Source organism: Selaginella moellendorffii, unplaced genomic scaffold (genome assembly GCF_000143415.4).
Source record: "Selaginella moellendorffii unplaced genomic scaffold, v1.0 SELMOscaffold_166, whole genome shotgun sequence".
Taxonomy (NCBI): domain Eukaryota; kingdom Viridiplantae; phylum Streptophyta; class Lycopodiopsida; order Selaginellales; family Selaginellaceae; genus Selaginella; species Selaginella moellendorffii.
Window position 1 is genome coordinate 1 of NW_003314426.1, and position 26,348 is coordinate 26,348.

The 26,348-nt window shown below is 43.3% G+C and overlaps 3 protein-coding genes across 6 annotated transcripts; 1 reads left to right on the plus strand and 2 right to left on the minus strand.

Annotated features, from left to right (window-relative positions):
* Positions 1 to 16,190: 16,190 nt before the first annotated feature.
* LOC112343578 (pentatricopeptide repeat-containing protein At4g14050, mitochondrial-like) lies at positions 16,191 to 16,922 on the minus strand. The gene has a single exon (XM_024667282.1). The coding sequence runs from the start codon at positions 16,920 to 16,922 to the stop codon at positions 16,191 to 16,193; it is 732 nt and encodes a 243-aa protein (XP_024523050.1).
* Positions 16,923 to 19,906: 2,984 nt separating this feature from the next.
* On the minus strand, positions 19,907 to 21,750 carry LOC112343575 (eukaryotic translation initiation factor 2-alpha kinase-like). 4 transcript variants are annotated; one of them, XM_024667275.1, is made up of 9 exons: positions 21,589 to 21,750; positions 21,505 to 21,522; positions 21,321 to 21,437; positions 21,211 to 21,267; positions 21,023 to 21,148; positions 20,496 to 20,954; positions 20,294 to 20,448; positions 20,075 to 20,241; positions 19,907 to 20,017 (listed from the first exon to the last, which is right to left on the minus strand). In XM_024667275.1, exons 3-9 carry the CDS (start codon positions 21,427 to 21,429, stop codon positions 20,014 to 20,016), a joined length of 1,077 nt encoding a protein of 358 aa, XP_024523043.1. In that variant the 5' UTR covers positions 21,430 to 21,437; positions 21,505 to 21,522; positions 21,589 to 21,750; the 3' UTR covers positions 19,907 to 20,013. The 4 variants fall into 4 exon arrangements, with proteins under 4 accessions (XP_024523043.1, XP_024523042.1, XP_024523044.1 ...); XM_024667274.1 differs by having other exon boundaries at positions 21,500 to 21,522; XM_024667276.1 differs by having other exon boundaries at positions 21,211 to 21,264; positions 21,321 to 21,522.
* A 105-nt stretch (positions 21,751 to 21,855) lies between these two features.
* Positions 21,856 to 22,443, plus strand: LOC112343579 (probable phosphatase PSR2). The gene has a single exon (XM_024667283.1). It carries the CDS (start codon positions 21,856 to 21,858, stop codon positions 22,441 to 22,443), a length of 588 nt encoding a protein of 195 aa, XP_024523051.1.
* Positions 22,444 to 26,348: the final 3,905 nt, after the last annotated feature.

A 26,348-nucleotide genomic window follows, 5' to 3' on the forward strand; every position in this document is an offset into this window, starting at 1 on the left:
TAACATAAAGATATTCCACCAGCTAATATAGTACAAAGTTTGGGTTTAAACTTAAGCCAAACATACCTAATAAGAAGTTAGATAATGTTTCAAGTTGGTCAACCACGCCAAACTTACCCACTATCCCTACTATATATTTAGAATCGTTTTAGCCATATTTCCTAATTTTTTTGTCAACATATAAATAATACTTATTCAATTTCTCATGTTATTCCTCATCCATGGCAAGTCTCTGAAGCTTATATTGCTACTAGTTCTAATGGATAACAACAATAGACATATGCTACTATTGATGACTCATCTTCTCCTATTTTATTTTTAACTAAGGATTTTCAACACAATCATACTCATATTACTGGTGCTTTATTAACTATTAGTTGTTTTTTACTCTTATTATTAATTCTGATGCCACATAACATATGGTTGAGCACTTTGAATTCCTTTATATCTATCAAATTATTGTTTGTATGGGTATATTACCACCTTTTGATATGATCCTCTTTTACTTTGCATGGTTATCTTTTAGCATATGCTTCAAGATAAAATCGTCTTTATCTTCTAGCATATACTTAAGACAAAATCATCTTTATATCTGTAGCATATATGACTTTCACCTTTTAATTACTATAGGATAGCAATAGAACAGACCTAACTTTTGAGATATGTGTGCTAAGGGCAACACCTAAGTTTTAGGACCTTAGGCCACTAAACAAAATGATAGAATCAAACTCCTAAGCATATGCCTAATGAACAAAGAAATAAAAGTATGGAATAACTCTTGAATATGCAACTAAGGAGCGATGAAACAGGAGCACAAAACAACACTAAAATAGTCTTAAAACTTTTAGCATCCCAACATTAAAACAAAGATGTAAAACAAAGCTAAAGCATTATTTCAACATATTAATGGTCTAGCGCAAGGATATAAATACTCCACTAGCTAACATGGTATGGATTTTAAGCTTAGACCTAAGCCAAATGTAAAATAAAGATAGACACACCTAATAGGAAGCTAGCCCCCCCTCCCCATCCCCCAAGAATATTAGAATTAAATCTTGATAAAAATGAATTATAGAAAAGTTTAACAGCAAGAAATTATAACCTTTAGAATGAGGAATATTTTATTATATATTAAATATTTTAGGTATATGCTTTACACTATAATTTCTAAAGTAAACTAAAAATGCTATGCATACTATTGTTGCTCTATTAGTTACTCTACAACAAGATTATAAAACAAATTTTGCACTAGCCATTGTGTAATCTTTTGAAGTTCATCATTTCCAAGGGATCCAAGTGATTAACTATAATTGAAAAATAATATATCAGAGACATATTTTCTTATAATTTATTTATAATTTAGAGTGTGAGTGCTTGGAATATGGAAAGGGAATACAGAAATGTGCATATCAATTAGCCCAAAAACCCTAGCTTATATATAGGAGCGAGTGGTCCAGATTGAAATCAATCCGATGGCTACCAAAATCCCACTATGCTAATATTAGTATACGGCATCATAACCGTATACTTGGCCCTCACATCATCCCCTCCTCTCGGGATAATGGAAGACCATCAGGGTTCTCTTGAAGATGGGCCGGGATCCAGAGGAACATCAGGAGGAGGCATCGGTGGATCTGTATGTGGTATTAACTCCTCCTGATCCCTTTGTACGAAGCGTTTCAACCGCTACACATGCACAATCTCTGGAGGATCGACCTGCTGAATGTCATGCCAAACCTCATAAACTTGTGGTCCAGCTTGCCGCAACACTCGATACAGTCCTTTCCATTGCGCAAAAAGCCCCTTAGATAAACTACGTACCGTAAGATGGGGAAAACAGACTAACACCAAATCATCCACTTTGTACTTCGCAGGTGGACGATGATGGGAGTTGTAGCGCCATTGTTGTCCCACTTGTACGCGGCCTAAGTGTTCGGCAGACTCTGCTCGGACAAGTGGAAGAATGCTCGTCAAATACTAATCTCATGATCTAGCATCGGCAGTTCGTGGCAATCGCGAAGGTAAACCCAGCTCCGTTGGTAATATTGGATCATGACCATATAGGAGTTTATATGGTGAAGCACCAACAGAACTCTGCACCTCTGTAACATATGCATACCGAAGAGACAGCAAATAACCATCCCAATCCAAATGCTGAAAGTTGACATACTTCGCAATCATCCCTTTGAATGTCCGAATAAGCCGTTCCACCAGACCGTCTGATTGTGGATGATAAGCACTTGTGAAAGTGTGGCATATCCCCAATCGAGACATCAAAACATGAAATGCCTCAGCCATAAATGTGGGACCATTATCCAAAAGAATCCGCTCTGGACAAGAATGCTGGAACACCACTCGATTGAGGAGGAAGTATCCAACAGCAGTTGCAGAGGCACTAGCAAGAGCACCAACTTCCACCCAACGAGTCAAGTAGTCAGAAGCAATAATAACATACTCATTGCCAACAGTCGACCGTGGAAAAGGTCCCATAAGATCAAACGCCACTAACTCAAATGGACAGGAAACCGCAATTGACTCCAACTGTCCTTCTGCAACACGAGGGGGAGTATTACGAGCTTGGCACCAAACGCAGTTACGCACATACCGGATAATATCACATCGCATCTCCGGCCAATAGAAAGACCTACGCAGCTTCTTGGTGACACGACAGTGTCCCATATGCCCACCAAGAACAGGAGAATCATGGTAGGCATGGAGAAACCGCGGAATAAACACCAAAGGCACCACCAGCCGTAAATGATCATCAGGATCCGTCCCCACAAAATAAAGAAGGCCATTTTCAAGACGATATTGAGAATGTAAATGCCGGAAAGGCAAGTCATTAGCAAGTGATGCAGGATTCTTAAACCCATCTTGAAGCCTTCAAATCCACGGCTCAATCTTTTGAGCCTCGCGAACCTCATCAAGAGATGGTAGATCTTGCTCTGTGCCTTGTGGACACTGAACGTCAAGGACAGCAACCACCGACGGCACAGAATCCTCATCTAGAAAATCCACAGATGCTGGAACAACAGGTTCGTCAGAAACATGAGAAGTGAGTGGAGAAGGAAGAGGAGCTCGAGAAAGGGCATCAGCATCAACCATAGAACTCCCTAAGCGATGAACAACATCGAAATCATATATCTAAAGCTTCAAAGCCCATCGAGCCATACGACCAACCAGGTTCTTCCGCTTCAATAATGAAGTAATAGCAGCATGGTCACCTTCAAGTAACGTCCGAGAACCATGTAGATATGCATGAAATTTCTGGAAACCCCAGATTGCTGCTAAACACTCCTTCTTTGTCGTGGAGTAGTTCATCTCCGCTGGTTGTAATGTATGGCTTATGTATGCAATGGGATGGCACTGACCAGGCACACTCGAGCTCTCTTGCATCAACACACCTCCAAGACCAATGTCAGAAGCATCCACAGGCAAAATAAAAGGTTGAGTGTAGTCAGGATACGCCAAAACCGGAGGAGTCGTCAATAGCTCTTTGAGATCCACGAACGCCCGCTCACAATCCAGAGACCAGATGAAAGATGACGTTGATGACTTCAGCAACGCTCGCAATGGTGTAGTGCAATCGGAAAGATGATCCACAAAACGACCAAGATACTGCACCTTACCCAAAAAGCGCTGCACATCATTCACACACTTCGGAGTAGGGAACTCTAGAACAGCCATAAGTTTGTTAAGATCAACTTGCAAACCCTCACGAGAAATACGGTACCCAAGATAAGTTGTCTTTGGACCCAAACACGCACTTTAACCGCTTCAGCTTTAAACCAACGTTCTGTAGCCGATCCAACACTTTACAACATCACGAATGTGCTCCTCCCACGTCCCCTCCGAGTGGATCAAGACATCATCAATGAAGTCAGTAGTCACCTCTGGCATATTGCAAAGAACCTCGTCCATCATCCGCTGGAAAGTTGCTGGAGCATTGTTCAAATTAAACGGCATCACCAAGAACTCATACAAACCAAATGGTGTACAAAAAGCAGTCTTAGGAATATCTTCTTCGGCCATCGATACTTGCTAATACCCAGAAGCAAGATCTAGCTTGGTGAACCAACGACTTCGCCCCAGACGATCCAAGAGATCAGCAGTGTGAGGAAGAGGATACACATCTGGGATCGTCACTTTGTTTAACGGACGATAGTCGATGCAGAAACGAATACTCCCATTAGGCTTCGTCACAAGATGAGGTTCACATGCCCAAGGACTCTGCGACTTCCGAATAACACCCTTCTCCAGCATTTCCTTGACGTTTGCTCGTAAAATCTTGATCTTCTTAGGTGACTGACGACGAACAGGAACCTTGATTGGACGAGCATCCCCAGTTGGAATCAGATGACGTGTGGCAATCTTGGCCCCAAACGATAGGTCAAATTCAAAGAGATCAGAATACTCCTTCATGAGCCAATCAACTGCTGCAACACAAAAATCGTTGGAGGGATCGGAAAAGGGAAAAGTAGAACAAGATGGAAACACAGAAGGAAAGAGTGGGGGAACAAAAGTAATGGAAGCAGAGGTAGAAGTAAAGGGACGAAGAGGTATGGAAGTGAGAGGAATGGATGAAATATAAAGAAGTATGAGACAAGGGGGAGAAGCCTTAAAGTCACACTTGGCATGATTGCGCTGCAACCAATCCATACCAAGAATGAGGTCAAAAGCTTGACTCGGCACCACCCGCAACGACTGCAACTCAAGCTCGAGATCGCCCACACGCACAACCAGGTCCACCTCATCCCGTGCACATGCATGTGTATGGCTGTTGCCATAAAGAATGAAAACTGGTTCCGCCGCACAACGCAAGTGTAAACGACAACGTGTGGTAACAGGTCGAGCAATAAAAGATAAACTCGAACCTGTATCAACCAACACAGAGAGAATAATAGGAGACCTCTAGTTATAAAAACGAGCTTGGAAAGTAAACACTGGATGAACTGGTGCCGAGTGAACCCCTTGATGATACTCCCAAAAGAAAGATGGAGGTCACTGATTTATTCGCGCAAGGTCCCTCCGTTACTCGCGCAACTCCTCGTTTTCCGGATGCATCTCGGTGTCCAGACCTTCCACTGCAGCAGCACCCACGGGACGTTGCTGACGCCAAGGTCTCCACCCAGGAAATGGAGGTCACCAATCCGGAAAACAACGGAACCACCGATAAGTATGACCAACTTCATCACACGCCTAGCAGCGAACATCACGGCCACGACCACGTCCTCGCGCTTGTCCTTGGACTCGAGCAGCAGTAGCATCAACCTCTATTGGAACAGGACCATCACCCATAAGAAGTGGAGCGGAAGGACGTGCAGTGAGAAGTGGAAGAGGCGACATCTCATAACGTTGTGCCAAGCGAAGAGCATCGTCAAGGGTGGCATGCACAAGGCCAACAAGATCTTGACAAAGTGCTGGCCACAACATTCCTAGCTTGATCCGCTCCGACATATTTGGCTCCGCACAAAGCAAAAGACTTCGGAAACGAACGCCAAATTGGATCACCAACTCAGATGGCCCTTGGCGAAGACGATGCAATTGTTGGAAAGCATCATCACAATCATTGGCATGTCCGAAGGCGCATTTGAAGACGTCCGAGAGAACACTCCAATCCCCACGAGTGGCTGCACTCAAACCATTATACCACTGCAACGCCGTCCCTTGGAGACACATGGGAAACTCATGCAACCGTCGAGCATCATCCCAAGAATGATATGTGGCAATCACTGTGAAGTGATCGAACCAATGGTACACATCATCCCCAGGATTCCCGCGAAAGAACTCTGGCCGAACGCGAAGATTGGCACCAAGAGCAGGAGGAGTTGTACCACGTGCCGTGAACGCCGCCATCAACTAAGTTTGGTTGTTCAATTGCAAGCGCATAGCATCAAGCAATTGTACCAACTACTGCTCTAGAGTCAAAGGAGGAGATTGTTGATCTGCCATGAAGATGAACAAAAAACAAAGAGCAAAAGAAGAGAAATGATAAAAAGCTAGAAGGAAATGGTAGATCTACACAACGCAAAAAGCTAGATCTAAACCAAAACCCTGAAAAGAAAGAACAAAAGAAAGGAAATGGAAAAAGCTAGATCTAGACGGTGCAAAAGCTAGATCTAAACCAAAATCCCAAATCCAAGCACTCATCAGGGATAATCAAAGGTACCCCTTAACTCCACCAATGTGAGTGCTTGGAATATGGAAAGGGAATATAGAAATGTGCATATCAATTAGCCCAAAAACCCTAGCTTATATACAAGAGCGAGTGGTCCAGATTGAAATCAATCCGACGGCTACCAAAATCCCACTACGCTAATATTAGTATACGGCATCGTAACCGTACACTTGGCCCTCACAAGAGAAAATTTATTTATTATTATTATTATATTGCTAGCTATATAATAAATAAATATGTAAGCAACATTCATTTTAAGTTACTGTATACTTCCTTATTTATATTATATTGCCTCAGAGGAACCCCAGCTCCAATGTTTACTCTCTGAGAGATTCACAATTAAGGTGTATGCAAGATCCTCAACTAGTTGATCCTTATAAAAAGATGATATTAAAAAGCAATAAAAAGAGAGGAAAAAAAGAAAAACCAATCTGAAAAGAGTGATGTCCCCAGTAGAACATTTTAACTTCCCACCACCCCAACCACGACTCAAGTTGTGGTAGACAACTGACATTAGTATGGCTATCTTCACGCCACCACATTCAGATCTTGTTTGTTTTTGCCTCGTGCTCTTCTTCAAAAGGTGCAATCTGCCATTGTTTGCACAACTCTTTAAATACTAATTAGAAATCTAGCTTGATAAGGTGGCAGTGTTGGTTTAGACTTTGAGCCCAATGGAATTCACAAGTCCTCTTATGACCTTCTAGGGGTTGACCATTCCCCAAGACTGCCCGGACACCATTCTAATTAGCCCCAGCCCCATCTGCCATGAAACCACGAAAGTTGGCAAGCTTATCAGTTCATTTTAATACAATGTCGAAGAGGGACTTTCAAAATATTTCCTGAGTCATTTGGTCTTGTACTTTAAACTCTGTTGTTGCAATTGTCAAGTTACAATGTAACCTGTGAAAAGGGCAATACTTAAAACCATTTTAAGATAATGAGAAAAAAAAATACTTCAGATCATACACATAAGCTCCCATGGTTATCCAACCCACCACCCACTCCATATGGTCAAAATGTACCCATGCATTAGCAAGGTCACTTGACCTATATATATCCATTTGGGAAACAAGATCCACACCTGTAGTGCACTTTATCTCTCTCCCCTTAAGCCAATTGTTTGATGAGAAAGCCCTTAGTGGCTATTTTATCCCCCAAGGTTCCAAGGATCCATAGTGACAGTATATCTAAATCTCATCCCATGATCACATGCGCTACACTCACCCTCCCCCTTCAGAGATGTCAATATCCTCATTGACTATTGACTAACAACCTCTACTAAGCTAAGGGGAACCAACACCTCCATTTCCGCACTCAATCTACAAATCCTTCCATTGTGTAGACCAGCTATTCCATGTGAGGCAACTAATCATTCATCTGTATCGCAGTCCCACGGTGGATACCGTCGTCCATGGATACTCCATAGAAGAGGAAGGACGTATGCATGGATGTCCAATACGTACGATTTCAAATTTAGAGGTGGGAATATACCTTGCTCAAGGGTATATTATATTTTTAAGTAGCCACTAATCAATAGGAATCGAACCCGTGCCATTTGCTTTAATACCAACTGTAGCGCACCTTATCTCTTTCCCCTTAAGCCAACTGGAAAAGGGGCAATTGCTTGATAAGAGAGCTCTTAGTGGCTATTTTCTTCCTATTTATTCCCCAAGGTTCCAAGGATCCACAGTGACAATATATCCAAATCTCATCCCATAATCACATGCGCTACAACACCAGAGGTAGACATTTTGAAAACAAAGGGGTGCTCTTGCTCACTAACAACTTGATCTGGAAATAAATTCCCATGAATAAACTCATAGCGACAAGTCCATTTTAGTTCAAGGATTGAGTTGATTTTTAATTGGAGTTTCCCCTCTCGAGATTCACACATCCAAGATTTTATCCTAAATAAAACAAAATATAAGAGAGATATTATTGAAAAGTATATAATAATATTTTCATACCTTCTGAGGCTAGTTGCAAGTTGCACATGCCGTAGTAACTCCCACAAGCTAGTCTCATCCAGTTGAGTATTCTTACAGTCTAGATCAAGTAAAGTGCTTGTGATAAAATCCTTGAGCACTGTCTTTTGAACATGCTTCAGAGTTGCAGATGAGTTTCTCACAGTCTTTATTTGCATTGCATCTTTGAAACAGTTGACTGAACTCCTTTGTATCTCTTCCTGCATTAGATGTGTGTGCGTGCCAATATATACTGCAGCTCTACTAGCCTCTCCATCCCGTGGAAGAAAATAGTACATCTTGGCCCCATAGATGGCACAACAAAATAGAGCATTCTTGCAAAATTGATAGTTGAATCCAACACTAATGGTGTCATAGATGGGAGGATTGGTTGCAGATCCTTCAAAAAATATGGAGTTTTTACCATGTTCTCGATTGCATGCTTTATTCACACAATCCAAATACCCACCACAATGAACTATAGACACTATGCCTTTGAAATGCTGAAAATGTGTGGTCTTGATCTTGCACCAATTGTGAACGTCCTACTTCATCTCCATCCCCTTTTGTTTTGAGCTGACAAAAGGTGGTAGTTCAAAGAAGATATTGCCATTGTATGTAGATGGGAGCTCACTAACAGGCCTATGCAGAAAGTAACATATAGAGAGGCGGGAAAACTGAAAAGCATTGCAAACAGCTTTGAATATTGGTGAAGTTTGAGTTTGGAAATTCTTAACTCACACTGGACTAAAATCTCCATTAGAACTAAAAGAGGAAAAAATAATGACGATCGAATCATGCTTCACATTCACTTTGGCAGGATTGCAGCCTCGCACTTTGATTGAAGATCCAAAAACTCGAATCTCCTTCAACTTAGAATGTTGTAAATCTCAATGTTGTCCACCTTCACCTACACCTGAAAGAAGAAACTTTGATTGTTCAACTACACCAATATTGTTGCGAATCACAGCCTCCAATGAAATAGAATTGAGAGAAAGATCAAAACGTCGGCAAAGAAAACTTTCTAAAATAAGACTTTGAGAGAAAAAAAACGGTGGGTGATCTTGGTAATGCAAAAGGAAACTCTCCATTTTGTTGCCTTTAGGTTTTGGAACTTTGAACTTTTATAAAGAAATGTCACCTCAAACATGTGCTATGCCATTATGTGAAAAGAAAGGGCGATTTTATTCTAGGATCTAACATTGAATAATGTTGTTATAATAAATTCTATATGAAGTATATAGGACTATATTGTACAATATTAAAAGTCTGTATATATTGAATTCAAAAACATGCTCAAATTTATTATATGGACTAACTTTTGGTAGAACGGAAAGAAATATCACCTCAAGCATATGCCATAATATGAAAGATATGAATGATTTTATTCTAGGATCTACCATCAACCAACTATTGCCAAACAAATTAAATATTGTACATATTTTCAGTACTTCATTAAAGCCAAAAATCATCACATTCCTCTGAACTCATTTAAATATATTCCATCTTTGTACTACCATCTATCACCTATAGTAAATTATTTATATACATTGCTTTGGAAATAACACCTTATGATTTAATAATCTTATATTTTCTGACAAGATGCTATTACTTGCAAGAAACACATAATTCTCATTCATAATTTCATATTATCATCAATTCAACACATGTGTTTGTGACATTATTTCCACATTATGGCATAGTCATATTAAAGCACACATCCATTATTAAATTACAACTCAAAAGGACTTTATCACGTGATCAAATCTAGGACAGAATAGAAATTGTACATTGCTAGCAAATATTTGCAGAATGTAATGAGAGTGGGAGATTGGGAGTGACTGTGGGATCCATCAGTGATGAACAAAATGCCGCCAAGAGTAAGTTTTTTACTCCTCCACCCCATGCCATGCCCAGTGCCGCCACTGCCTAGGGCCGCCACTGCCCATCACTGCCACGCCCAGTGCTGCCACGCCCACGCCATGCCACGCCCAGCGCCGCCACTGCCCAGGGCCACCGCTGCCCAGCACTGCCGCTGCCAAGTGCCCTGAGCCAGGCATTTGGCCGGGCACTCCGCCTGGGCAGGCCATCGGTACACTAGCAAACCAGCACCCGCACCAAGTGCCTGTGCCAAGTGCCCGGGACAGGCACTCCGCACGGGGCCGGCAAAGGCACTTGGGGGCAGGCTGGCCAAGGCGCTTGGGGGCGGGCCAGTTCGCTGGTGAACCGGCCCTCCCCCAAGTGCCTTGGCCGGCCTGCGTCAAGTGCCCGACCTAGGCACTTGGGGGCAGGCCGGCCAAGGCGCTTGGGGGCGGGCCAGTTCGCTGGTGAACCGGCCCTCCCCCAAGTGCCTTGGCCGGCCCGCGTCAAGTGCCCGACCTAGGCACTTGGACTTGGCGCTGGGGGGAGGGCCAGTTTGCCGGCGAACCAGCCTGCCCGCAAGCGCCTTCGCCAGCCCGCGCCAAATGCCCAGCCCGGGCACTTGGACTTGGCGCTGGGGGGAGGGCTAGTTCGCCAGCGAACTGGCTCCTACGCCAAGTCCACGCCCCAAAGTCATTGCTTCTTATGCATTTTTAATTTATATTGAGTTTTTTTTATTTTCAGAAACAGAAGCAACTACAAAAGGAGAAGGATGTTGGATCAAAGAGAAGACATGAAGAAGATGAGATCCAAGACGACAATCAAGTTGACCTTTAGATAGAGATTTCCATAGTAACAACTCTGCCGTCTTCACAACCAGATAGCTCTAGTCCACATGCACCCCCATTTTTGCCACCACCACCATCGATGCCACCACCACCATTGCCACCTCTACCTTCATCACCACCATTACCACCACTGTCATCACCACCATTACCACCACCGTCATCACCACCATTACCACCATTGCCATCATCGCCATTATTACCACCACCACCGCCACCATCATCACTACTAGTAATGTGATTGTCGTCACTACCATTGCAGCCACAACCACAAATGCCACTACTCTTAACATATTCACAAAATATGGCAGAAACTAGCTACATTACGAAGCAGTGCCCAAGTGTGCCTGACGGGGGTGTTGGGCCTGAGCTGGGGGCTAGATCTGATAATGGTGCTACTCGAGGTGTAGCTGAAGCTGAAAGAGAAGTGGAGTTACCTGAACACACTGTAGACAAGCGCTTCCAAGAGACAATTTTGAGAACCAAAGAGAAAGCCATTCACACGACTCTGGAGTTTCTCAAGTGGGAAGGCCCGGGAGACATAATCTGAGAAATCCCACTATGTCAATTCACTCAGACAAGTATCGTTCGGTCTGCTTCACCGCACTTCATTAACATGAACATCTATAGTCTGTACAAACATAATGGCCTTGGGACAAACATAGGTATGTTCCTTGTTTCGGTCTTCAAGCCAGGAACAACAAATACCCTCTCGGTGTTACCAAAAATCGAGAGGGTTTAGGATGACATTTGGAAAATGAAGTCCCACAAATTTGAAAACATGCTTATGAGCCATCCTGAGACTCAACAATGTGTGGGGCAAATGTTCTACATTATCGATGGGAATCATGGCTGGTGTGCGTGGATGAAGTGCATCAATGAATGCTTCCGAGACGATTCTGTCTATCACATCAATGTTCCGGTTGGACATGTACATATGAGAGGATCTCTAGATGTGGCAAGGCTTGTGATAGCTTGCCACAAAATTAATGCGTAGGTACCACTCCCTTTTCAATCACTTTTAACAATTTGTGTTTTTGCAAGTTGGGACAGTTTGCAGCGCAGAAACAAAGCCTAGTACATGATATTGAGCAGATCCGGTTTCTTGCCAATCTCGACGAGGATGCAGTCTGCAGCCACTATGGTGATGATTTAGCATCACTTATTCAGCATCATCGAGGTCATCAAGATGCCAATAGATGGTACAAGAATCTAATGGCTTTTATAACAGCTGTGTGGAGTAAGGTATGTTCTTCCAAGTATACTTCTTATCATAGATTGTTTGTGTTGTCTTCAGCCATTGGTGAAGGTTAAGCAAGATGCATATGCACAGTCGCATCAAGCTGAAAATGATCAAGAACTATTGGAGCATTAGCTGCAATTGACAAGAAAATCAACAACACAAAGAAGACAAAGGTAAAGAAATTATTTAGTGTGGCTGACCCTCGACGCCCAAAGGAGTGGTTTGATATTATAATAGAGATTTCTTGTCATGAAAGTAAGTATTGTTTGCGTTTACATGAAGGTTACTCACAAAAGTTATTTCTTAGTGGTCAAGACTCCAGATGAGATTATTTACAACATCTCAAAGTCAAAGTTTACATATTAGGAACAGATACACATTCTGAGCGACCTCAATAGTAGACTCAAGGAAGGAGAAAAAGGTTTGGATAGTATGATGGAGACTATTATGAGGAGGACCGTCTATATTTCACAAACTGTATATGAAAGGAAGATGTTTCTAGCGTCTTTTATAGGGGATGATCTTGAGCAATTTCCATTCATGGACTTCATCACCACTGAGCTTACAAAACTCGGAGAGGACTGGCTGCCAAAGAAGGCCACAAACACGACTCTATTTGATAAACAACTTGGCCAACTTTACTTCATGCATCGAGGGGCTTTTAGGTAACATATAATTTCTCAACTATACTCAATTTGTTTATATTCTATTATAGGTATCTCCAATATAGAGGCGTTCCTCTCAAAACACCGGTATGCACACGACTCCTGAGGCATGGTGTGAGAGATGGAGGCATGTACTCGACAACAATGAAGTTTCCAGTGGCAATAAAGCGAGCTTATCCTTGGGAATTGGAGATGCCAGATTATACACCAACCCACCAAGAGGCTGCAAGAGGCAACAATGAAGACGTGCCGGATGACGAAAATGATGGCCATGAGAATATCAACATTATTGGTGCCAATGGCAAGGAGAGTGAAGATGGCGGTGAGAACAATTTGCAAGAAATTCCTCGAGACGAAGTCCAACAAGAGAACCAGAACATCAAAGAAGTTTTACCTCGACGAAAGCATGCAAATCTACATCTGAAGGAATTAGTCAACAATGATGATGATCATCCAAGACGTCCCCGTAACCAAGGAACTTCTCGAGGTATATTTCTCTTAATTCTCTCCTTTTCTTAGTTCCTCAAAATGGTTGCAGCAAAAACTGTCAGGAGTAACTTCATTCTAGCTCGTCTTGATGCCTGAGAAGAGGACCTGGAGGAATTTACATCTACCACACGCCACATGACGGTATGTAAATTTTTCTTAAGTTCACATCTTATCTTTGTCTTCTCCCTCTAGATTCGCCCTATTTCTCTAGTAGCATTCCGTGGTGAAGTTGGGAACTTTATTGGCTCCTACAATTCATTGATGGGATCTTTTAAGGAGGATGCTGAGAATATGGCTATCCGGCAAAAGTGGGAGCGCTTTTGTCAGAAGACTGCTCAAGAGCACAAACTTCATACTCTTTCACATGCTAGATGGTCTTCGAGACGCTAATGGTGATGTCCCAAGCTGGAACAACCTGATTAAAGACCACTTGAAAGATGCATTCCTTTTGGTAGCAATTCTCCTTCACACAACCGGTCAAGTTGCTTTCATTCTCCCAAATGACCCCCATTGGATGTCCTGCCTTATGAGGTATGCAAGTGGAGTCAACTTCAAGAGGTTCTCTTCCGGGTGCATCATGGATAGTGTTGGGGTCGAGACCAAAGGCGTCCTAAGCATGCTAGAGAAGGTAAGAAATCATCTTCTGTTTTGGTTGTCTCTAAAGTTTTATTATTCAGGTTATGATGTGGGCCTACCATGTGTTCTACAGAAGAGAAAATGACGGTTTTCGTGATAACAAGTGTGCTGCAAGGGTTTTGCCAGGGTATGATAGCTTTACTGACATCATACCAAATCTCGTAGATGATGACATTCACAACACATTGTCTGGGTATCGGTTCCGATCTCCATCGGCAATGCATGTCCTACTTGAGCTTTATTGCCCAACTAGGGGTGTTGTCATCGATTGCATAGTAAGTAGTGGTTCAATGGTTGAAGCAGCACATGACTCTAGTAGATCAGTGTTTGTGATTGAAGAATATGAGTTCTTCAAACACCGTCTTAGAGGTTTTTGTCCTTCTCTATCAGTTGCTTCTAGGAGGTAATTTATGATGTTTTAAAAACTTATATATAATATATATTTAGTTTTCTAGAAGTCTTCCTAGGTATGCATAGCACATCATATACAATGTATAAATTGAGGAGTGGTATGAAAAATTTATTTATTAATGATACATTAAAAGACAATTGAATACATCCACTTGCAATAAGAAAGATGTGTCACATGTCAATATGATAATGATTGTGACAATGATAGTGTCAGTACAGCAGATAGTGATAGTGATAGTGTCAATGACAAAGACAATATCAATGTCAAAGATGACAGAGTTACAGTGTCAGTCTGTCAAATTTCATAATTACTAGTATTATGAGTTTATTATCTATAGATAAAACAATTTTGTTAATAAAAAAAAGGCAAGGGGGGGGGGGATGGATATTATCATAGTGTAAGAATTATTAGTAGCTAGAATTTTCAATAGGATGGCCTAAAAATACCATATTCAACACTTGTGGATGTAGGATTTACTAACGGAATATTGTTCCTCACCATGAAATGATAATGATTGTGTGTTCTTAACTCTATCTTAATTTTCTTATACATCCATTCATGCACACCTTCCACACCAGTTCTTGTTCAGTTGCACTCGAGGTTGCAAATGAAAGAGCCTCACAACAGCCCTCAAAATGAAAAGGAGGATTGTTGCATAGAGGTGAAAGTGGATTATTGGTTAAAATTGGAGATGGAAGTGGAAACTCATATGAAAGGCCTCTGAGACTAAAAGTAAATTTCTTCCTAACCATTGCAACACACAAGAAGAATTAAACTTCCCAGCAATAAGAATTCTCTGATTAATATACTATATTTCAGTCTCAGGAATGATGTTTTATTATTACATGACAATACATTGAATCATAATTGTCAATCTCAGTAATTTCAACCTACTATGAGAGACAAGTGGTTATAGGGTTTCAAAAGCTAAAAACTAGCATATAATTAATATGTAGCCTTATTTTATATAGCTGGCTTGCCATATATAATAATGGTGAATACACACAAGCACGCGAATATGCCTTTTTGCAAGATTACCTTTCAATCCCAAAATCATATATAGATTTAACTCTTTGATTTGTCCACATCATATATCTTTGCAAAGACAAAACATATCAAAAGGAATAAGATATATACAAAAATTTACTTTTTTTATAATACTTTAGTGGATTACAAAAGCCATTGAAAGGTTTATAAAGTGGATTTATTAGTGTTTTCCGCTGTGCTGTCCATTTCTTCTTTTCTCTTGCTCTGGATTGTTATTTCGAAAGTAACAAGAGCATTTTTATTAATAGTGATAGTAGTCTTCACATTCTCGGATGGGTAATAAGGACTAAGCGTGTAATATGAAAATTATGGTAGTGAAACAAAATTAATATTCTCACATTTCTGTATGCTAAAACTACTTACAGATTTTTTGTTTTCCTTGCTTCCCATCTCTATGAACCCTAAAGAATGAACAAGTGAATCAGTGTTTTGAATTATTTATATATTTTTGGCCAATTGTTGAAATGTTAAAATGTTGAAATGTACAATAGAAATTTTAGATTCATTTGAACTTCAATATTCCCATTTTATTTGGGACCAATAAAGCCCAAAAATTTCTATGGGTTCAAATGAACTTCTAATTCTAGAAATTGTATAAATTGCATTAGAAATATTCAAAAAATAGAAATCTCTTTGAACCATTGATACTTAAATTCATAAATTTCAAGTTCATAAAAGAATAACATTTTTCTGACTTAATATTTCCTTATAAGACTTATGGTTGACTATGTTGACTAGCATCGAATTAAACTAAATTGAGCTCAACTCGTGAGCTCAACTCAACTTTAGACCATCCCCCCAATCCCTTCCAGATCCAACTTCCACAGCAGTGCAATTGCTACTTTAAACTACCCATTATGGGCATTTGCGGCAATCGCAGTGTTCCAGTCCGTGCCGATGCCGGCATCCCGGAGCTGGCGATAGAGCTCGATCACAGCAGGGAGCCCGCCCTGATCGGGATTTCTGGTGCAAGCAGCCAGCATTGCGCTCCAGGCAACTATCGTCTTGCGCGGCATGTCATCGAAGACTTTCTGCGCGTCTGCCAGGCTGCCGCATTTCCCATACATGGTTAAGAGGGCACAGCACACAACTGGATTGCTCGCGATCGCGGGTGGCACGGCGACGATCTGGGCATGGATCCGGATGCCCAACTGGAGATTGGGGCAATTGGCGCAGGCGGCGAGTGCGGCGACGAACAAGACGTGGGTGGGGCGGACGACTGAATCACTGGCGAGGGCGAGGAAGAGATGAATCGCTTGCGCGCTCTGGCCATTTGCGCAGAGCGTCGAGATCATGATGTTACAGGAGAAGGCGTTCTTGTGGACGAGATCGTGGAAGACAGACCATGCATCTGGGAGGCTGGAGCACTTGCCGTACATGAGGATGAGGAGACTGCTGAACAAGGGGTGGTGGCGTAGGTCGAGGGTGGCGGCCAGGCGGCGGTGCAAGAGCTTCCCTCGCGAGAGGGACTTGGAATCACCACATTGACGCAGAAGAGTCGCGATTTGGCGATGGCTGGGTGTGGAGATGCCTGCAGGAGGCACCGCAATCACTCCTCTTGCTACTTCGCTGGATGTCATGGCAAAGTTACTCTCTCTCTCTCTCTCTCTCTCTCTCTCTCTCTCTCTCTCCATGATCCTGTGAAGAGCTTCATATGGATCATCACATGTTTTGTCAATAGCTTCACATAGGCACTAAACAACAGACATAAAGGAACTCAGAAGCAATCAGTCTTCTAAGCATCTTATCCTCTGGCATCAAATGTTGGATCAGTGATGTCCTTTTTGAAGTCTCGCTTGTTGTTTGAGGTGGGCACGTGCTCCTATTGGTGTTCATGGGGTGTTGCAAAGCTGTGGGCTCTCAATGTAAAGGGGATTTACCTTGGCAGCGTCCCCATCCTCCGGCATTAGGTGATCCAGTGTGGCTGTGAGGCTTGGGCTTATTTTGCCCTGTTGAAAAGTTCACCAAAGACCTGTACATATCCAAATTCTGGTTGAAAGTGATCCAAATGATCTTCTAAGGTCATATGTACTCCTAAGGATCTTGTTCCAAAGATCTCAGTCTGCATTATCACAGTGGTTGAACTTGGGTGTGATTTTTTCATGGTCATTGTGTACTCTTGACGTCTTAAAAGTGTGTAGAAAATGTTATGGATGAGCACAGCACAATGGAATCCTAGCACTATTATATAAATGAATGCAATTACTTTTTGCCCCAACTTAGATTCCTTTTTTTTTCCTTGTTAATTTGAATAAGTTTTTCTACATTTCCACGGAATACGAGTCATTTTTTAGGGTATCATGAAGAAAACACTCATTCTCGATCTAGACAATCCACTGGTACACGCTCATAAGGATCTCGTCTCTTCTGTAGATTTCAGCATGGAATTTGACGATGATGCACCACTCCACATCATGAAGAGATTAGGTGTAGATGAATTTCTGGGGAAGGTTTCAAATGTGTACGATATCGTGGTGTTTAGTGCCGCCCAGGAGAAGTATGTCAACCTTGTGGTTGACCATCTGGATCCTACTCGGAGGCTTGTGTAGAGGAGGCTACATGGTGGCAATTGTGTTGTCCTAAAGGACGGGATGAAAGTCAAGAATCTTGACCATGTAGGGTTTCGGGATTTCAAGCGGGACTTCTTGGCAGATGTAGCCCCTTTCCTTCTTGCCCTGCCAAAGTGTGTGGATTTTACCAAAGTTACCCATCGCTGGAATATTGGACAATGTGGAGAAGCAAGGCAAATTGTACGTCCCAGATCCATTTGATGATGAATGGGTTGTGTTTAACTGATTATTGTATTTTGTAATATATGTTATAATTTTCCCCCCAATAGTTTATGGAAGTGACTTTCGAGCTCAGGATTTCCTGCATGTCTTGTGTGAAACAAAATGGTAAAACAAGCCAAAAGAACACCAAGTTTTCAAGCTCTTCTGCTTCAAAAGTGTATCATCCTAGTAATGAGCTCACAACTTTTGCTTGACCGAGCCTGAAAGAGATTGGAAAAAATGAGCTACCTCCTGGTACTTGATACATTAGGCAAACATGAAGGCAAAGAAGATCGGGAAGCCGACCAAGACACCCGCGACAACACCCAAAAGTCATGTCGTAGCCAAAGTAACTCTCCACAAACGCCTTGACAGTCGTGTATCACGCATTGGGTGTCATGAGGCGCACAAGATCATTTGCATACTGGGATGCGACCCAGCCATACAAATCCAATAGTGATCCACATTCTCGGAAAGTCCAAGGAAAAGCAAAAAGCTGTTTATATCCAACTTAGGTTTGGTGGTCAACACTAAACCAAAAACAATGAAGATGAATAGGACGATGTTATTGTCCCTGCCCTACAAGTATTTTTACGTGTTTTCGTTTGCAGCAGAGGAACCACGGTACTGAATATCCACATTCTGGTATTGAAATGAAGCTGGTCACTTGAGCGATTAGTTTGTAGCTGATCAAAACGGTTTTAATGTACAATGTTTAAATCGTGATTTTCATTTGTGAATACTTTAGTGTTCTTAATTTGGATTTTCTTTACATTTCGCTTTATAGGTATAAAGAATATACCTAAATATCTAAGTATATTCTAGAATATTCTCTAATCTAGCAACTTTAAAGTTTTCATATAAAAAACTATGAAGTTCTTTATTTTGCCTCATATCTAGAACTGGAAGAGTATCAAGTAAAATTTGAAAAACAATATAAAACTGAGCAACACTATATTATCCTATAAATTACAAGGATTAACACTGACAAAGAGTCTAAAATTAACATCATTAATCTAGAGGGCACAAAATCCAACTTCTGGACGTGTTTTAAGATTGATGTCATGATAGTTAAACACTAAACAACTTAAAAGAGCTAAAGATTGTTCTAGCTATTTGAAAACTTGCCTCAATCTAACCAAGCACCTAGCTTCATTATTTGTTATTCTTTGCATTCAAGTATGCAAAGAAATCAGTGGAATTGAACGATTGGTTCCTCAAGGTATGAAAAAAACAAGAAACCTGGATCAATTCATATATATATATATATATATATTTCTCTCTCTCTCCATTTGACTCATCCTTTCTATAATTTTGCAGACTCATCAAAAAAGGGGCTTTGAGGGGGCAAAAAGAAACTCATTCACCCTGTACCACAACAGAACTTGCAGGGGTGAGCTTTTGAGTGTTCTGAAGCTACTCTATTGTTTTGACTTCCAGGTTCCTTGGATTCAATTCAGAAAGGCCTGTAGGAAAACGTTTCCCTGTAAAAAGGTCAACAGGTCAAAGGTGCGAATATTCTCTCTACAAAAATCAACAATCCCGCCATTTTCTTCATCGCATCTCCCGAGAATTAGGATAGCTCTCCAGCTTCCACTCGATCTCTGCCCACTTGAGGTGAGATGCATGGACCCTACAAGAAGCCAGCCGTGGACACCACGCTGTTGCATCTCCCGTCAATGTGCTGTTTACCAATCCTGTTCCTTGAACCGAACCTGACTACAAGAATGTCGGAAGCCCTTGAGTTGTTCAGCAACCTTGATCGAGAACAACTCGGCCTGGCAGAAATGCAATGAACTGGCAACGAATTCATATTTCTGAATCGAAATCAGCATGCTGAAAAAGACCAAGACTACAAAGATGACAAAAAGGAGCAAGTAAATCTAAACAACTACAACGATCAGCTGCAAACAGACATGTTAGAAGCCAAGCAGAGAATCAGAGTAATGAAAGAAACTCACCAAACAGATTGCCAGGCAGGATCGCAGAGGATGTCGCGCGCGGATGGACGCTGGTCGCGTCTTGCTGCGACCAGCTCCAACACCTTGGGCGCAATTGATGGGTGTTGGTACGCCCAGTCTGCTGGTAAAACGCCATCCCGGACGTCAATCAATACCGACTCCCTTTCCTACACAGATTCACCAAACTAAGCAAGCACGTTGCACAAACTGCAGCCAAACCTGGTCCGGGGGACACCTCCAATGAAGTTCGAAGAGTATAACTCCAAGCGCAAGCATGTCAGTGTAGGTTGAGTTGCTCCGGCGCTGGGGAGAGTAGTAAACTGCTCTCCCCTTCTTGATATTTTCGGTCTCGAGCATGGACTCCTTATTTTTAGCTGTAAGCCAACAAATGAGAGATGGAAGAGATGTTTCATTTGCCTACCAAGACCGAAATCTCCCAGCTTGATGCGTCCATCGTCTGTGACGAAGATGTTGTGTGGTGCTATATCCCGATGAACACCCACGTTGTCGTGCACATGCGCCACAGCTTGAAGAAGCTGCCTAAACGCATCTGCAGGTGGTGACTCACCGCCGAGGAGCACCGACTGGAGCGAGCGGCCACAAAACTCCATGACAATGTACACTTTCGACTTGCCCGGCTCGCCTTCCTCCTTCCACATGTCGAAGTATTTGACTATGTTGGGGTGTTCGCAGCGCTGGAGCATCTCTCCCTCCTTGAAGACGAGCGCGACATCCTGGTCTCTGGACTTCGTTGCTGTGCGAACCTTGATGACTTTGATGGCGTAGATTTGTTCGTCCTCCTTGCTACGGCACTTGTATACTTTCCCGGACGCCCCCTGGCCAACACAAGCGAGCACTTCGTAGCTGCTGCAGAAGCGGCCTGGACAAGAGAGACAAGGGGCCACTCAGAAGCGAAAAGATGCCAAAGAGAGAAATTATTGTATCCACCTGCTGCTGCAACTGGAGTCTCCCCTCCCTTTTGGATCGATTCCACGATCCCGGTCACAACATTCGCCGAGAGCATCTTGAATCTCTCCAAGCGTTGCGCCATTGCGAGGAATTGCCGAACATATTCTGCAAGTCATGAATCAAACCAGCAAAGAGTCGTGTCAGCCAACAAAAGGAATTCTTCGTACCAGCGTCAGGAGCAGCCTGCAACGCGGATGCATCATGATCAGTTTCTCCTGCTCCTGCTTCAACGAGGATCTTCGTCAGACAAGTGCAGATGTTTCAAGTTTTGACCAACCTGATCGAGCTCGGTTAATCGGATCCAGTGGGCGGGTCCTTTCGAGCATGACGTCGGATCGCTTCTGAGTGTGTAGTTTCTTCGGACCAGCAGCCCTCTTCCTCTCCATGGTGGACTCTGGTCAGTGTTAACATTGTGAGTCGTTGCTGAAAGCACAAAAGAGATTGAGGAGTCGTTACTGCACTTATCCAACGGCTGGAGCCTAGAATGCGCACATCAGCTGTCCGTCAATGGATTCACAACAAACTTGTTACAATTGCATGCTCACCTCCTTCCGCCTCGCCAACAGTAGGCCGCAAACCAGCAGCGCACTCACCTCTGCCCTTGCCAGACGATCACGGCAGCCCTAGATTTGGAATCTAAGCTGCATTGAGGATCGACGCGCTCCTCCGGCTCCCTTGGGCTTTGCCAATAGTAGGGTACAAGAATACAAAAAGGCCACGTCGGATAGAGTTTAGGGCAGACGTGGCACCTTTGGTCACCTTTTGTGGCCCTTCTACATTTCCACGGAATACGAGTCATTTTTTAGGGTATCATGAAGAAGACACTCATTCTCGATCTAGACAATACACTGGTATACGCTCATAAGGATCTCGTCTCTTCTGTAGATTTCAGCATGGAATTCGACGATGATGCACCACTCCACATCATGAAGAGACCAGGCGTAGATGAATTTCTGGGGAAGGTTTCAAAAGTGTACGATATCGTGGTGTTTAGTGCCGCCCAGGAGAAGTATGTCAACCTTGTGGTTGACCATCTGGATCCTACTGGGGGGCTTGTGTCAAGGAGGCTACATGGTGGCAATTGCGTTGTTCTAAAGGACGGGACGAAAGTCAAGAATCTTGACCATGTAGGGTTTCGGGATTTCAAGCGGGTGGTGGCACTGGATGACATTGTTGACTTCTACCAAGGTCATCAAGAGAGCGTGGTGGTGGCTCCAAAGTTTGAGGGGTCAAAGGATGACCACTTCTTGGCAGATGTAACCCCGTTCCTTCTTGCGCTGTCAAAGTGTGTGGATTTTACCAAAGTTATCCATCGCTGGAATATTGGACAATGTGTGGAGAAGCAAGGCAAATTGTACGTCCTAGATCCATTCGATGATGAATGGGTTGTTTTTAACTGATTATTGTATTTTGTAATAAATGTTATAATTTTTCTGCCAAAGTGTAGTTTATGCAAATGAATCTTAGTGAACGTTTGAGCTCAGGATTTCCTACATGTCTCATGTAAAACAAAATGGTAAAACAAGAAAAACAGCACACCAAATTTTCAAGCTCTTTTGCCAAGGAAATCCCCTTTACATTGAGAGCCCACAGCTTTGCAACACCCCCATAGGAGCCTGTTGTTTAGTGCCTATGTGAAGCTATTGACAAAAAATGTGATGATCCATATGAAGCTCTTCACAGGATCATGGAGAGAGAGAGAGAGAGAGAAAGAGAGAGAGAGTGTGTCTTTGCCATGACATCCAGCGAAGTAGTAAGAGGAGTGATCGCGGTGCCTCCTGCAGGCATCTCCACGCCAAATCGCGACTCTTCTGCGCCAATGTGGTGATTCCAACTCCCTCCCGCGAGGGAAGCTCTTGAACCGCCGCCTGGCCGCCACCCTCGACCTACGCCACCACCCCTTGTTCAGCAATCTCCTCATCCTCATGTATGGCAAGTGCTCCAGCCTCCCGGACGCATGGTCCGTCTTCCACGATCTCGTCCACAAGAACGCCTTCTCCTGTAACATCGTGATCTCGACGCTCTGCGCAAACGGCCAGAGCGCGCAAGCGATTCATCTCTTCCTCGCCCTCGCCAGCGATTCAGTCGTCCGCCCCACCCACGTCTCGTTCGTCGCCGCGAAAAGAGTGCTTGGATTGTTCTCGGAGTCACTGGGACTGGAAAGTGGTGCTCTGGAGGAAGCTTTTGGAGGAGAGAGGCATGCGATGAGGATGAACTACTATCCACCTTGTGCGGAGCCGGAGCTTACAATCGGACTGGACGCTCACGCGGATCCAAACGGTTTCACTATACTCCAGCAGGACACCAGGGTGAAAGATGGCCTCCAGATTGTACACTGTGGAGCGTGGGTGCCGATCAAACCTCTGCCTGGCGCCTTTGTTGTCAACATTGGAGATCAACTTCAGGTAAGCTTTCTTTCGATCGTCATAGTCGTGCATGCATGAGATTTCCAGGTTTTGATTGTGTGTTATTCAGATTCTTTCCAATGATGCGTACAAGAGTCTCCATTGCTTCATTCTATGGGCCAGCAGAAGATAGTCACATTGCTCTGCTGGCGCAGCTGGTCACTGACGAAGCGCCTGCTTGCTTCAAAGATAGCGTGATCATCGACGAACACAAAGCCAACAAATCCGATCCCACAACGGATTTCATGGATACTTTGCTTGAGCACAGACGAGATGACCAAGAGGTTGTCAAAGCCACCTTGTCTGCATCTCGTTTAGGTTATGGTCATCCCACTCATTTCCATCCCTCCCTTAGCCATACATCTGTGGGTTGTTGATGCAATAGCTAATGCAGAGGGTCTCAATCTTTCATACAGCCGCCTTGCTCTATTGATTTGATCCAACATAGAAAACTGGTGACATGCCAGAAAGAAACGAAGTATACATGTAACGAAACAAATCAAGGAATTCTTTTCTGCTTTCTTTCCTTCTGGCAAGTCAATAATTTTCAGCTGGATCGAACCAACAAAGCAAGGTGGGAGATGTCTGAAGTTCTTAGAAAGATTGAAATTGTTGGCGGAGGTGCAACTTAATGAAACGTACCACATGTTCTAATTGTCTTGCTCTCATTCGATGAGCAGACTAGTATGAAGAAAGGATGACAAAAACCTCCTGTTGTTTACGAAGTTCTTGGAATTGTCATGTATGGCTCGCAAAAGCACAAAAAGCTTCAAGACTTGACCTTCCTACTTGATTTCTTTAAAGCACCGCATGGCACAGACTACAAACAAAGATTTAAGACTGGTTTAAATTATGAAATCAAGATTTACCTTCAAAGTGCTTGCAAGAGCTACAATGCAGCCAACCACGGCCAACAGTAACTGCTTCTCGTCCGAAATAGAAGTTTCAGAAATAAACCATGCTAGGATGTTCAGGCGTAGTGCTATCTGGTATTAGTGTTAGTGACGACAAGTAAAACACTGAGCTTTCCAACAGAAAAGAAACAGCATCGGAAGTATGCCCAAGGAGAATTAACAGTAAACTTCCCGGAAAGTTTTGCGAAAATAAGATAAATACTATCACGAACCTGCAATAGAGAAGATTAGTATTTCTTCTCGATGGAATTTTATTATGTTGGAGTCCAAGAACGAGATGATCCTACACAATACAAGAAGTTTCCCGGTCAGCACCGAACTGAGAAACATAATCAACCTAAATTATGCACAGATAAAAAAAATTCAAGAGTATCAGTGTTAGTTGCGATTGCTGACACTCCTCACAAAGAAATGGAACATATTTCTTTAATAACTGCTCTGGGTTTCCTAGCTGGTTAATTTCTTGTGAGAATAATAAAACTCAAACTTACCATCGGGACCTTCCACAAAGCATATTGGAATTCGCGAAGGCTCAACATTTTGGAGTTGTCAGATATCATAGCTGCTTCTAGCATTAAATCAGTTCGAATGTGATCCTACACTGCAATTTATAGTTCACGTCGGTATACCACACATCTTGAACAAAATAGCTCGGGAGATGCAACAGCATGGTGTCCACGGCTGGCTTCTCGTAGGATCCATGCATCTCATCTCAAGTGGGCAGAGATCAAGTGGAATGTTGATGAAGTGCGGTGAAGTAGACTGAACGATGCTTGTTTGAGTGAATCGACATAGTGGGATTTCTCGAATTATGTCTCCCAGGCCTTCCCACTTGAGAAATTCCAGAGTCGTGTGAATGGCCTTCTCTTTGGTTCTCAAAACTGTTTTTTGGAAATGCTTGTCTATAATGTGTTTAGGTAACTCTATTTCTCTTTTAGCTTCAACTACACCTCCAGTAGCACCATTATCAGATCTAGCCCCTAACTCGGGCCCAACACCCCCGTCAGGTGCACTTGGGCACTGCCTCGTAATGTAATTAGTTTTTGCCATATTTTGTGAATATGTTAAGAGTAGTGGCATTTGTGGTTGTGGTTGCAATGGTAGTGACGACAATCGCGCTGCTGGTGGTGATGATGGTGGTGGTGGTGGTGGTAATAATGGCGATGATGGCAATGGTGGTAACGGTGGTGATGACGGTGGTGGTGATGGTGGTGATGACAGTGGAGGTAATGGTGGTGATGAAGGTAGAGGTGGCAATGGTGATGGCAATGGTAATGGTGGTGGTGGCAAAAATGGGGGTGCATGTGGACTAGAGTTATCTGGTTGTGAAGACGGCAGAGTTGTCGCTGTGGAAATCTCTATCTAAAGGTCAACTTGATTGTCGTCCTGGATCTCATCTTCCTCATGTTTTCTCTTTGATCCAACATCCTTCTCCTTTTGTAGTTGCTTCCGTTTCTGAAAATAAAAAAAACTCAATATAAATTAAAAATGCATAAGAAGCGAGGACTTTGGGGCGTGGACTTGGTGCAGGAGCCAGTTCGCTGGCGAACTAGCCCTCCCCCCAATGCCAAGTCCAAGTGCCCGGGCTGGGCATTTGGCGCGGGCCGGTGAAGGTGCTTGGGGGGGGGGCCGGTTCGCCGGCAAACTGGCCCTCCCCCCAGTGCCAAGTCCAAGCGCCTAGTCCGGGCACTTGACACGGGCCAGTCAAGGCACTTGGGGGAGGGCCAGTTCGCCAGTGAACTGGCCTGCCCCCAAGTGCCTTTGCCGGCCCCACGCGGAGTGCCTAGGCATGGGCACTTGGCGCGGGCACCGGTTCGCTGGCGCACTGATGCCTGCCCGGCCTGGGCACTTGGCAGTGGCGGTGCTGGGCAGCGGTGGCCCTGGGCAGTGGCGGTGCTGGGCGTGGCATGGCATGGGCGCGGCAGCACTGGGCATGGCGGTGATGGGCAGTGGCAGCCCTAGGCAGTGGCAGCACTGGGCGTGGCA

Coding starts and splice junctions, on each gene's coding strand:
- LOC112343578 (XM_024667282.1), bottom strand. CDS start 16,922: ATGACATCCAGCGAAGTAGCAAGAGGAGTGATTGCGGTGCCTCCTGCA.
- LOC112343575 (XM_024667275.1), bottom strand. CDS start 21,429: ATGGAGAGGAAGAGGGCTGCTGGTCCGAAGAAACTACACACTCAGAAG. Junction 21,149..21,210: donor GCAGGCTGCTCCTGACGCTG/GTACGAAGAATT, acceptor CATGACTTGCAG/AATATGTTCGGCAATTCCTC. Junction 20,449..20,495: donor GCTGGGAGATTTCGGTCTTG/GTAGGCAAATGA, acceptor GTTGGCTTACAG/CTAAAAATAAGGAGTCCATG.
- LOC112343579 (XM_024667283.1), top strand. CDS start 21,856: ATGAAGAAGACACTCATTCTCGATCTAGACAATACACTGGTATACGCT.